The sequence below is a fragment of the Diabrotica virgifera genome, chromosome 2 (assembly GCF_917563875.1).
Source record: "Diabrotica virgifera virgifera chromosome 2, PGI_DIABVI_V3a".
Lineage (NCBI taxonomy): Eukaryota > Metazoa > Arthropoda > Insecta > Coleoptera > Chrysomelidae > Diabrotica > Diabrotica virgifera.
In genome coordinates, this window is record NC_065444.1 from 186,451,899 (window position 1) to 186,466,058 (window position 14,160).

General features: G+C 34.2%; 1 protein-coding gene across 1 annotated transcript in view; it reads right to left on the minus strand.

Annotated features, from left to right (window-relative positions):
* Positions 1–417: 417 nt before the first annotated feature.
* Positions 418–14,160, minus strand: part of LOC126880333 (translocator protein-like) — a 40,969-nt gene continuing 27,226 nt past the window's right edge. The window contains exons 2-3 of the mRNA XM_050644130.1: positions 4,552–4,646; positions 418–701 (exon numbers count right to left, since the gene is read on the minus strand). Of these exons, the coding sequence (XP_050500087.1) occupies positions 525–701; positions 4,552–4,646 (272 nt within the window). The 3' untranslated portion in view covers positions 418–524. The remainder of the gene's footprint in view (positions 702–4,551; positions 4,647–14,160) is intronic.

The window sequence follows — 14,160 nt, forward strand, 5'->3', positions numbered from 1 at the left end:
CGGACTTACCTTGAACGTGTGTTTTTTCATCCCTGAGAAGAGGTGATATTTACCCCCGGACCAAATCACACATAGGCACAATATCGCTTTTTTCTTTGACATGTTAGCTATGTTTATGCCAAATTTCATGTCAATCCAAACGGTTCTTTAAAATCTGGAGTAAAATCCGTGAGTAAAATGAACTATAAATTAGCTCGAGTTTTTATAAAAAAAATTATGATACATTTTATGATATACATATGATGATTTATATTCAATGTTTATTAAAAACTTTTGATATACAAATGTGTGGTTTTATTGGGCAGGTTGGCCCGCATCCCAACTCGAACCAGGGCCCTCTGATCTATTAATACGCCACTGAATGGACTATCTAAACAAATACAGGAAGAGGATTGTGAAAAAAGGAGATACTATAACGTATGTCCAGATTTTTATTTTATTTTATATCTAAAAATTATTGTCGCCTTAACTAAACATTAGTCTAATAAATATATCACTATAATACATATTCTATTTAATATTTTTTAATTGGTCGCTGTTTTGGGTGGGTTCTTTATCATGAAGGAGTAATTGAGATACGTTGATATGACCAACCATGTGAGATATGGTATAATAAGAAGACCAGCTGTAGTATTTATTTTGTAGAAAAGGTAAGCCATACAAAGAGCTGTAGCGTTGATAAGTTGCATGTTGTAGAGGGCCTAAAAATAAAACAAGAATATATTAGTAAAAACTTAGCGATAGATAGAAATATTTAAGTAGGTATACAGAGTGTTCCAACGAAAATTTGACCCCTCCCCCAGAAACTCAGAAACAGATAGTTTCTTCTTCTTCTTCTTCTTCGTAAGCCTCTTCAAATCTTCCTTTCCATTGTTTTTTGTTGTACGCTACTTGTAGCCAATTTTTCCCGGCAGTCCGTTTCAGATCATCTGTCCATCTCGTAGGAGGTCTGCCTCTGGGTCTTTTGTGTTCGTATGGTCTCCAGGATAGAATTGTTCTGTGCCGTTTGTTAAGATCGCTCCTAGCTACATGTCCAGCGTATTCCCATTTCAATTTTAGTGATTTTTGAACCACATCGGTGACTTTGGTTTTCTGTCTTATGTTACGGTTGAAAGGTATTTTTCTCAAAGTTCTTGTATAATGAATATCAAATTTTGATAAGATGTATAACAAGTTGTATAGCTATTAGGCCTTATTTAACATTTAAATAGTAACGGAAATGGTAAATACTACATTTTATTTTGATTGGGCTAAGTTCAAGGTTTCTGTCAGGTGCGAAATAGATAATTAATTTGAGGCTGGTCTTCGTTGATAGCTTGAAGTAAAAGCATGGTTTTTTAAGTAAACCGATGAGACTTCGATCAAAATGTGCATATATTATCACAAATTATATTTTGGATTATTCTAAAGATTACATCAGTTTGTGGAACATCGTATGGACTTAGTTTTCCGATTCCTTGTTGGAGATTATAGAATCTAGTTTCTGTGAAAGCCTTCGTTAGCCATATATTTTTTGTACGAAGAAAAAACCACGTGTTTCCACCGCATAGATTTTCCTGAATTTTGTATAGAGGCTGTGAATTATATGTATTTTAAATATTAGTTGGAGACCTTTGTCCGCTGAAGTCGGATATTTATTCCGATTTGATGTTTGCCGAAATGCAGTAATGAGGTTGTTGGATGCAACTTTTTCTATTGGTTGTTTGTAAGAATGTTGATGGTGTGAAGACGTTCAAGTTTTGGAACTAAAGGTTAGTGAAATTATTTACATCACTACTTTCGCGTAGAAAAGACTATTCTTTTGTTTTTTTTTTATTTGAGAGACACTTCAACATCTCACTAGTCAATCTGTTCCTAAGATAGATAATATTTTATTACTTCATTAAAGTCATAATAAAATTATTATTCAACAGTTTTATTTTAAAATAATGTAAAGAGCTCTTAGGGAATTTAGGTACTTTAGTTGAAACCTCTTCGAGGTGACTTTTTAGCAAGTGTTTTTCTCTTTCATTTCAAACATTGTAACGATATACTTATTATATTGATGTTTATAATAAATATTATTTGTTTTGGTAATAAAGTTATATGTATTTACTATTTAATTTATAATTCTCACATATTTTTGCTGGCGCCCTGTAATTAGATATTCCTAAAATCTACTTTGAATAAATAATTTTAGGCCAGACTAAAATGATTCCTTCTTATGTTTTCTAACCCACCCCAGAGAAGTCTCAAATCTCTATGGTCTGACTTTTATTTGTTTGTTTTCTTTAAATTAACTATAGCTGTTACAGAGAAAGCGTCTTTCTTGGTAACACTTATCCATGTGTTTCTTCAGAATTAAAAAAAAACTTGTCAATTTGTATTGAAAGGGGGACGAATTTTCATGCAAAATTCGTCCCCCTTTCCCTACCCCGCATCAACCGCCAGTTTTTTTTAAATATCAAGTGTAGTCGAGTGGCACATCATTTGAAAGGTATTTTTTTTCTCTACAGGACCCTCTAATTTTTTTTTTTTAATTTTCGGAATAACTTTAAAGATAATTTTGGATTTAACTAATTTATAATAAATTTATTAAGTCCAAAATTAGCTTCAAACTTATTACGTAAATAAAAAAATAGAGCGTCGTTTAGAAAAAAAAAAAAAATTACCTTTGAAATGATGTGCCGCTCGACCACACTTGTGGGGATAGATGCGGGGCAGTATAAGGTTACATTTGAGGGCATGAATTTTGCATAAAAACTCGTCCCGCTCTCATTAAAAATCGACTTGTTCTTTTAAATTTTGAAGAAGCTCTTGGTTTATGAGTTTCTGGGAGGGGGGTCAAATTTTTGTTGGAACAAACTGTATATATGTATATTATAAGAAATATGTATAAATTAGGCGATTTCATAGAATTAATAATATATTTGTATATTAATTTGTAAGTGATACTACATTCTAAATCCTAATAATCATATTCACACATGACTACAAAAAACTTCTTTGAAATAGGTCTGGATCCCGCGTACCAAAGTTTATTAATGGCAAACTGAAAATTTGTTAATAGCTTAACGGTGTCTAGTCGGAAAAACTTTAATTGTGGAACTTGTCTTCCTGACTTTATGATTGTGAAAACTAGTAAAGGTTGTTTTTAAGTTTATTCAATAGCAAACTTTATATTAACATATGAAAAAATGTTTGCCCGACAAATATGTTGGCATTTTAATAAGTCCGACATGTAGAATATGTCAAATGATAGGAGTTATGTTGGTGGTAAATAGCAGTCTGATTTTTGCATGAGAGTTTAATGAAAGGATAACAAATCAATTGGAAGTTCTCTCCGACAAAATACATGGGACGTTTTCATAGTCTGACGTTCGAAATTTGTAACCTGTTCCACAATTAGAATTTCCATTGTTCCAGTGTTCCCGTACATCAAAGTGTGTTCGACTATAAGCTAGACACCGTCAAGCTATTAACCCGGCATTGGTCGCTAGGTAGATTTGCACACGAGTGGTCGCGCGTGAGATTTTTTCTCACATATCCAACTTTTGCCTTTCTTTACAAAATAAAATTTTTAAAACAGATTTTAAACTTTTTTTTATTAACTAATAAGAACATAATAATATAACACAATATACATAATAATATGATAGGATACAAAAAAAAATGATCGAAATTAAACCAATATTAATCAATTTCCGTATCTTCACAATTTACGGCACCGCACTTTACATAAGTATAACAAGAATGCTCTGGACAAATTGGTTGATGACAAGAATTACATTTTTTTTAATTTTCTATTTTTGCAGCGAGGTCAAAATGAACAAAACTGAATATCCGATGGTTCAGGTTGTGAAGAGTTCGGTAATGTTATTTTGGTAATTCTTACAATAGAATTCCGAAGGCTTAAACTTAGGTTTGAAATTGATAAAGCTAATAAGCAACGATAAAGCCAATTCCTTTAAAAAGACACGACGTTCTTCTGTTTTATTATTATTATTATCTTCATATACAGTGTGACTGCTGATGCCGCCAATATTTAACATTGAAAAATATGGTAAGTGGCCATCTACAACTAACCCGTGAAACAGAATATAACCCGTTTTCATTTCATCGACCACATCCTCGGCGCCTTTTATTACATTATAAAAGAATATTATTTCAGGTTTTAAGTGAAAAAATAAAATGAATTTTTATACACAGTTGGTGGCGCCGGTGGTGGCGCGATGAGAGAATATCTCACATGAAGCGCACTGACTCAACAATCTGGTGATACTAAGTCAACTGAGTCACTATCTGAGCGGACGAGTCTATTAGATTGTCGAGGGAGGATAGTTAGGAGACTAGAAGGAACAACAGCGCGTATAATTTCCCAGAAAAAATTTGAGCGAAACTGTGAGAGAAAATCTCATATAGCGACCACTGCCGGGTTAACAAATTTTCAGCTTGCTATTAATAAACTTTTCTTTGGTACGCGGGATCCTGGCCTATAAGATGAGCCCAAGCAAAGTCGATGGACCGTACACTATTTTTTAAAATTGTTGTCGTTAGGTAATTATAACTTACTAATTTCATATTCTTCCTTGCGAAAAACATAGGTGTCCAGGTCCAATTGGCCAAAAGGTTAATTCCGTATATAATAAGTGGTAACCCAGCAGGACCTACAGATAAAAATAAATGTGATTAATGTCTCATAGAACAAATAATATTAAAGGCTAGATTATTACTAATATTTAACTTAGAGGAAATACTTATTGACGAAATAAAAACGTCCCAGAAAACTATCGCTAATTTTCTGTGTATTATTAAGGGGAACGGAGCAAAATGAAAAATTTTGACGCATGTCAAAATTTTCATTGTGTTTTAAATGTATTAATTTTTTTCGAATCCTGAGAAAATAATAAATATTTTTGAAAACTTTAAACGCAGAATAAAAGATAACATTATTACCGAGGGCCGAAAGTCCCTGAATACTTTTATATTATTTATTTTAAGGGGATCGGTACAAAGTTTCGGCTCCAATGCTATTTAAATGACATTCATTTTTTCGAATCCTGAGAAAATTAATAAGTATTTTTGAAAAATTAAACATAAAATGAAAGATTACATTCTTAACGAGGGCCGAATGTCCCTGAAAACTTCTATAATGTTTATTTTAATAAATTACAGGAAAGAAAAACTAAGAGAAAATGTAGTGTGATTTTTAATTTCAAATATCTCATTCAAAAAAACTTTTGATTTATTCTTTTGCTTGGCCTAGGCCAAACTAGTTTGGCCTGAAGAGTGTGTATTTATATCAAGATAAACTGGTTTGGGCTAGGACAAACTAGTTTAGCCTACGCGCAATAGGACAAACTAGTTTCGCCTAGGCCATAGTAGTTTATCCTAACGCGCTTAGGACAAACTAGTTTGGCCTAGGCCAAACTAGTTTATCCTGAAATCGGGTTTGGCCGGTAACAGATATATAAATAATCATAAACATTTCAATATTCATTTCAGTACCTACTGTTTATTTTGCCGCATACTGTATTATTACTATTAGGTATACTACATAATCAATGAAAGACTAAAGACATTCATTCAAAGAGAAATTCCACAAGAGCAAACTGGATTTACCAAAGGTAGAGGTAGTCGAGAACACCTGTTGAATATAAGACAGATAATCGAAAAATCTAGGGAATTCAATATTCCACTGTACATAGATTATCGTAAGGCGTTCGACAGGGTCAAGTGGAGACACTTATGGCGAATACTAAAAGAAGAAGGCGTACCACAACACCTTATTTCGCTTATAACTTATATATACGAACACACTACTGGATCAGTTAAAGTGCTTGACACACTTTCAAACGACTTTCATCCAGAACGGGGTGTCAGACAGGGATGTATACTATCGCCACAATTATTCAATATATATAGGGAGCATATTATGAGAAGAGCACTTGAAGGATGGGAAAAAGGCATCTCAATAGATGGCCATAAAATAAACATCCTACGTTTCGCAGATGACATAGCCCTTCTTGCAAATATTCAAGAGGGGCTGATTGATCTTATACGACTGGTTGAAAACGAAAGTCAAATATTTGGTCTGCAATTAAACATATCAAAAACAAAGATCATGATAGTGGATAGACTATATTCTTAACAATCATCCACACATAACCACAATTGATCGGTTTGAGGTTGTGAGCTCATACTTATATCTGGGATCATTAATCACAAACACAGGGAGAAATAGAACGTAGATGTGATTTAGCAAAAGTCGCCACAGCAAAAATGACCACAATATGGAAGGACTGTCAAATTTCAAGAGCGTTAAAGATGAGGTTGATCAACTGCTTAATATTCCCTAATATTACTGACCTACGGATGTGAATCTTGGACCCTGAGAAATTCGGAAAGAAGAAAGATAGACGCCACTGAAATGTTCTGTCGGAGACGAATGCTACGAATTCCTTGGATCGACCATAGGACAAATAATTCAACTTTAAGAGAGCTAAAAGTTAGCCAACGACTCTCCAGTAAAGTCAATTCAATGTTAAAGCGGCCACCCACCTGCCTCTTGGCAGTTTGAACATTCCATTTAAGCGAAAATCCATGATTATTTTTCAAATAAATTTTTTTTCTGTTTTCTGACAGCATTAAAATGTATTTAGAATTAAATAAATTACATACATTCTTCTTTTTGTGACTATTAATTTAAGTTAAAAAACATTTTTTGGACACTCTGTATAAATAACTATATTAATGTTACTGAATAGATAATTAAATACCCCTTCAAATGAGCTATCACATTACCCCTATTCTGATTTAAAAAATCATCGATTACGTCATCACGCCCAGATCGATGACGTCACTATGGCTTATTTTTTAACCAAGAGGAGAGTTTCAACTTTACCGCGCTGTATTGCTTGTTTGTAATTGGTCCAACCGCAGGCAAGTTTACTCCACTGTTATAAAATTTTGACACTAATGACATTTATCAAATTTTGACACTAGTGACATTTCATAGGTTAATAGTTATATCTGCGATTTTGTGTTTTCTGTGTTATTCCTTTAATTGTTAGATTGTTAGTCTGCTTTTATATAAAAAGCAGTTGTTTTTGGAACTCTTTAGGGACATATTAGTTTAATATAATATTTATGGATTACTGTTGAGGGCCGACTAGATCAACCAAAAAAGAAAATGTATTTGGTCATTAATCGGAAAAGATATAGAGAAACTGAAGAGCAGTCTTTTTCGAAAAGCAAAAAAGTATCAAGAACCCCAGATAAAAGGAACACAGAGGAAAACAAAATAGACCAAATATTAAATATGATGGAAAACTTAACGAAAGAGACACAAGATCTGAAAATTCACGTAAAAGAAATTAAAGAGGAGCAAAGGCAATACAGAGAAGAAATGAGGGAACTCAGAATTGAATTAGAAGAATTAAGACAAGAGAATGGTGAAGTGCGAAGAGAAAATGAACATATGAAAAAGGAACTGGAAGATGTAAAAGTGCGCCTTGAAAGACTCGATAGAGCAAGAAAAGAAAATAATGTTATAGTACAGGGAATGACAATAGATACGGGAGATAGAAGATTACTAAAAGAAACAATGGAGAACTTTATGAAAAAAGAACTAGATATTAATATAAAGATAGAAGAAGCTGTGAAATTAGGAAACAAAACATGTTTAGTCAGATTGCCAAGCAAAGAGGAAAAAATAAAAGTAATGGAAAATAAAAGAAAACTTAAAGAAGTAAAAGAAGAAAGAATATATATAAACAATGATTTAACGAAAGAGGAATTACAAATACAAAAAGAAATAGTCAAAATAGCAAATGATGAAATAAAGAAAGGAAAACGCGTCCAAATTAAGCACAACAAATTGATAATAGATGGGCGGGAGAGGAAATGGAATAAGAACAAGAATCAGTTGGATGAGGTTTTTCAAAACGTTTCAAAAAACTAGCAACTGATGAGAGAATACAAGACAATACTTATTTGGCGACGGACGAGGCAAATAAAAAGGAAAGGAGAGCAGATAAATTGATGTATCACAAAAAAGAAATAAATAAGAGCAGACAAGGAAAACAAAAATAAAAGACGAAAACAAAAAAATAAAGAACATAAAGTACTGAAAATAAGCACATGGAATATAAGAACGATGTTGGCACCAGGAAAAATGCTAGAAATAAGCAAAGAACTAGCAAAGTATAAAATAGATATTGCAGCACTGCAAGAGAGACGGTGGGAGGGACAAGGACAGATTGATAAACAAGACTTTACACTATTATACTCAGGAGGAAAGACGCAAGGACAAAAAGGAGTGGGATTCATGATTCTAGGACAGCTAAGAGAAAAAGTCATAAACTTTAAACCGATATGTGAAAGAATTGCGTATGTAAGAATAAATAATAAACCATTCAATATATCACTATTAAACCTATACGCACCTACAAAAACAAGCAATACAGACGATAAAGACAATTTTTACGATAAGATAGAAGAAGAGATGGAAAAAATACCCAAAGAAGATGTTAAAATTATACTAGGAGACCTCAATGCCCAGATTGGAAAAGAAGATTTTTTACAGCAAATTGCAGGAAAACACACCGTACACAAAAACACTAATGATAATGGTCTAAGACTATGTAACCTAGCAACAAGAACAAACATGATAATAAGCTCAACAAAATTTGAACACCCTAAAATGCATAAAGTAACATGGAGGTCACCTGATCAGAAAACGTATAGCCAAATTGATCACATAATAATAAACAAAAGAAAACAATATTCAATGAAGGACGTGAGAACATTCAGAGGTGCGTGTGCGGATTCAGACCACTATATGGTCGCAGCCACCATAAGACAAAAAGTTAAAATCCAAACTAAACAGAAAAATCAACAGAAAAAATGGAATGTCAATAAATTGCAGAATGCAGATATTAGAAAAAAATATGAAGAAGAAGTAACAGTGCAAATAAGAGAGAAATATAAAGCAGAGGACATCAAATCAGAATGGGACATGATCAAAAAGTCAATAGAAGAAGCGGCAAAAAAGCAGGTAGGCGAACACCAGAAGAAAACAAAAAACGAATGGTATAACAACGAATGTAAAGAACTAACAGCACAAAAGATGCAAGCAAGAATTAACTGGCTGAGAACGGATAAAGAGGAAGACAGAGAAAGTTATGAAAAATTAAGAAAGGGCGCTAAGAAAATTATAAGACAAATTAAAAGAAGATGGGCAGATGAAAAGATGCAAGAAGTAGAACAGGAAAGAACAAATAGAAACACGAAATATTTCTATAAAAATATTAAAGAACAAACCAAAAAATACAAAGGTAAAACAAAAGGAATAAAACATCATCATTCTCTTTGCCTTATCCCTATGCGGGGTCGGCTTCCCTAATTGCATTTCTCCACACAATTCTATCTTGGGCCATATCAATGTTAATCCCCTTTACCAACATGTCCTGCCTTATCGTCTCCCCCCAGGTCTTCTTTGGTCTTCCTCTCCTACTCCTTCCAGGAATCTGCACTTCAGCTATTCTTCGTATTGGGTGGTTAACGTCTCGACGTTGAACATGACCAAACCATCTTAACCTATGCTCTCTCATTTTGGCATCAATTGGTGCCACATCTAGACTTCCCCTAATATACTCATTTCTAATTTTATCCTTCTTTGTCACTCCACTCATCCATCTAAGCATTCTCATTTCCGCCACATGCATTCGCTGTTCCTCTTTCTTTTTCACTGCCCAACATTCAGTTCCGTACATCATAGCTGGTCTTATGGCTGTTTTATAAAATTTTTCCTTCAGCTTCATTGGAATTTTTCTGTTACACAACATACCACTCGCTTCTTTCCACTTCATCCATCCAGCCCTAATTCTACTGCATGCATCTCCATCTATTTCTCCATTACTCTGTAATACCGATCCTAGGTACTTAAAACTATTACTTTTTACAATCATTTCACCATCCAAAGATACCATTTTATTTGTAGTAGCTCCATCTTTAAATGAACATTCCAAATACTCTGTTTTTGTCCTACTAAGTTTTAAATCTTTTTCCTCCAGAGCTTGTCTCCACTGTTCCAGTTTTTGTTCTAAGTCTCTTTCACTATTTCCTACTAACACGACATCATCAGTATACATTAAGCACCATGGAATGTTACTCTGTATTTTCGCTGTTATCTGGTTCAAAACTAATGAGAATAAATACGGACTAAGCACAGAACCTTGATGCAATCCTACTTTCACATGAAATTTATCAGTCTCTCCCACACCTGTCCTAACACTAGTCATTACTCCCTCATACATATCCCTCACAATCTTTACATATTCACCAGGGACTCCTTTCTTATTGAGTGCCCACCACAGAATCTCTCGAGGAACTCTATCATATGCTTTCTCAAGATCAATAAATACCATATGAGCGTTTGTTTCTTTACTCCTGTATTTTTCCATCAACTGCCTTGTTGATGTTGTTGATCTACCCTGCATAAAGCCAAATTGATTCTCGGATATTTCGGTCTCTTCACGTATCCGTCTATCAATTACTCTTTCCCATATTTTCATGGTGTGGCTAAGCAGTTTTATATCCCTGTAGTTTGTACATTGTTGTATATATCATTAAAACATTAAAAGGGTAAACCCTTTTATAAAATCCTTTTATTTTTTAAATTATAATATACCTATATACAACAGAAGTGTTTACTTCATTCTACATTGTTGTATATCTCCCTTGTTTTTGTAAACAGGTACCAGTATACTGCTTCTCCATTCGTCTGGCATTTGTCCAACTTCCATAATTCTATTAAATAGGCCTGCTAACCACCTTGTTCCTGTCTCTCTCAATGCTCTCCATACTTCCCCAGGAATATCATCTGGTCCTACCGCTTTTCCTTTCTTTATTTTTTGAAGCGCTTGAGCCACTTCCTCGTTGGTTATTTTGGTGACCATTGCTGCTACTGTCTCCGTTGACTCTACAGGTTGTCTGTCAAATTCTTCATTTAATAAGCTGTCAAAGTACAGCCTGTTAACCACCTTGTTCCTGTCTCTCCCAATGCTCTCCATACTTCCCCAGGAATATCATCTGGTCCTACCGCTTTTCCTTTCTTTATTTTTTGAAGCGCTTGAGCCACTTCCTCGTTGGTTATTTTGGTGACCATTGCTGCTACTGTCTCCGTTGACTCTACAGGCTGTCTGTCAAATTCTTCATTTAATAAGCTGTCAAAGTACTTTCTCCATCTCTTTTTGACATCCCTTTCGTGAACTAGTATTTTATTATTTTCATCTCGGATACATCTAATCTGATTAAAATCTTTTGCTTTCTTTGCTCTCTGTTTGGCTATTTTATATATCTTCGTTTCGCCTTCCCTGGTATCAAGTTGATCGTGTAGGTTTGAATACGCTTCTACTTTAGCTTTTGCTACTGCTACTTTCGCTTCCTTTTTGGCGACCATATAGTTTTGAAGATCTATGTCCGATCTGGTTTCTTGCCACTTTTTATATAATTTTCTCTTCTCTTTTATTTTTCCTTGTACTTCATTTGACCACCACCAAGTCTCTTTATCCTCAAACTTCTTTCCTGACGTTTTCCCAAGTATTTCAATAGCCGTCTCTCTAATAATATTGGCCATTTTTCTCCAAATTGTGTTAGGACTTCCTTTCATGTTCCAACATATTTTTTCTTCTATTCTTTCCCTGAATAGACCTTCCTTCTCATCTTTTAGCATCCACCACTTGATTTTTTGTGGTCCTCTCCGATATTTTTGTTTAGTTTCGCTTTTTACTTCGATGTCCAGAACAAGCAGCTTATGTTGTTGGCTTACTGTCTCACTAACTATTACCTTGCAGTCCTTGCATTCACGTATGTCTTCTTTCCTTATCATGAAGTAGTCTATTTGCGATTGATGTTGTCCACTTTTGTAGGTAATAAGTTGAGTTTCTCTCTTTTTAAAGAATGTGTTAAAAATCGCCATATCCAATGCTGTTGCTAATTCTAGCATGTCATCTCCAGCTTCATTTCTAGTTCCAAAGCCTAATCCCCCATGTATTCTTTCATATCCTGTCTTGGCTTGGCCCACATGTGCATTGAAATCACCTGCTATTATAACTTTCTCCTCCGCTGGAATATCACTCAGTACGTAAAGGAATAAAACATAAAGAGGGAATAGTCATTGTAGAAGACAATGAATATAGGTTGTCATATTGATGTTGTCCACTTTTGTAGGTAATAAGTTGAGTTTCTCTCTTTTTAAAGAATGTGTTAACAATCGCCATATCCAATGCTGTTGCTAATTCTAGCATGTCATCTCCAGCTTCATTTCTAGTTCCAAAGCCTAATCCCCCATGTATTGTTTCATATCCTGTCTTGGCTTGGCCCACATGTGCATTGAAATCACCTCCTATTATAACTTTCTCCTCCGCTGGAATATCACTCAGTACGAAAAGGAATAAAACATAAAGAGGGAATAGTCATTGTAGAAGACAATGAATATAGGCAGGTATGGGCAGATCACTACAGAGAACTCTTGACGGAGGAATACACTGGAGAAGAAATGCACGAAGAAGAGGAAACGGTGGACGAAGAAGCAGACGAAATACACATTGAAGTCTCAAAAGAGCCAACAATAGATGAACTCGAGGAAGTAATACAGAAGAGCAAAAATGGAAAAGCTCCAGGAAAAGACGAAATTAACATGGAACTTATAAAATATGGAGGAAAGGAACTGAAGGAAAAAATACTATCACTATTGAAAAATATATGGAAGGAAGAGAAGATGCCAGAGGACTGGGAGATAGGGCAGGTAATAACAATACATAAAAAGGGAGACCAACAACTTTGTGAAAATTATAGAGGAATAAGACTACTAAGCACAACATATAAAATATTGACTTCAATAATAAGAAAAATATTGTCAAAGATCACGAAGAAGAGAGTGGAACAGTACCAATGTGGATTTACAGAAGGAAGATCAACAATAGATGCTATACACACAATAAAACAAATAATGGAAAAAGCAAATTAATACAAACTGCAATTAGAAATGCTATTCATCGATTTCAAACAGGCATTTGATTCGATTAAGAGAAAACAACTAATGATTGCCCTGAAAAAATTAAAAATCCCACATAAACTCAGCAAATTAATAAATATGACAATGAGAACTACCAAAATTAGCATAAAGACGCAAAGAGGCGAGACAGATCAATTCATTATAAATAAAGGAGTGAAACAAGGGGATGCCTTATCCACGACACTGTTTAATCTAGCTTTAGAATATGTACTACGAAATATAAACAAAGGAAACCTAAGAACAAGAGGTGGACAAATAATCGCATATGCAGACGACATTGTTATTATTGCAAAAAATAGAAACATAATGAAAGAAATGCTAGATGAAATAAAAGAGAAAGGGGAGACAATGGGACTCAGATTAACTGAAGAAAAGACGAAAATATTAAGACTAGGGAAACCAGCAATAAAAGGAAAAACCAAAATAGGAAATTCAGAGTTTGAAGATGTAGAACATTTCAAATACCTAGGAGTGACAATAAGCAAAACGGGTGAAAGAATACCAGAAATAAAAGAAAAAATATTGGCAGCGAATAAAGCTTATTTTGCAAATAAAACACTACTTAAAAGCAAAATACTGTCTATTAAAACCAAGATGAGAATGTATGACACCATAATTAGACCAATATTATTATAGGCAGCAGAAACAATGACGATGACTAAAAAAGATGAAGAAAACTTAAAAATAGTGGAAAGAAAGATCATGAGAACCATACTGGGACCAATCAGAACAGAGAAAAATGAATATCGAAGCCGAACAAATGCAGAGATTAAGAAAGTACTAAAAGAAGGTATCGTGACCACAATAAAGCAATGCAGAGTTAGATGGTTAGGTCACATCTGGCGGGCAGGAGATGAAGCAGTGACATATGCTATGATAGAATGGAATCCAGGAGGAAGAAAGAAAAGAGGAAGACCAAGATCAAAGTGGTTGCCAGAAGTTAAAGAAGACTTAAAAAACGCAGGAGTCAGAGAATGGCGGGGAAAAACTAGAGATAGGAAAAAATGGAGAGAAATCGTTAAGAAGATAACATAAGCAAAAGGGACTGATACTCCTAATAAATAGGATCTAGAAAGCTTTCGCGACTTAGCCCATATCGG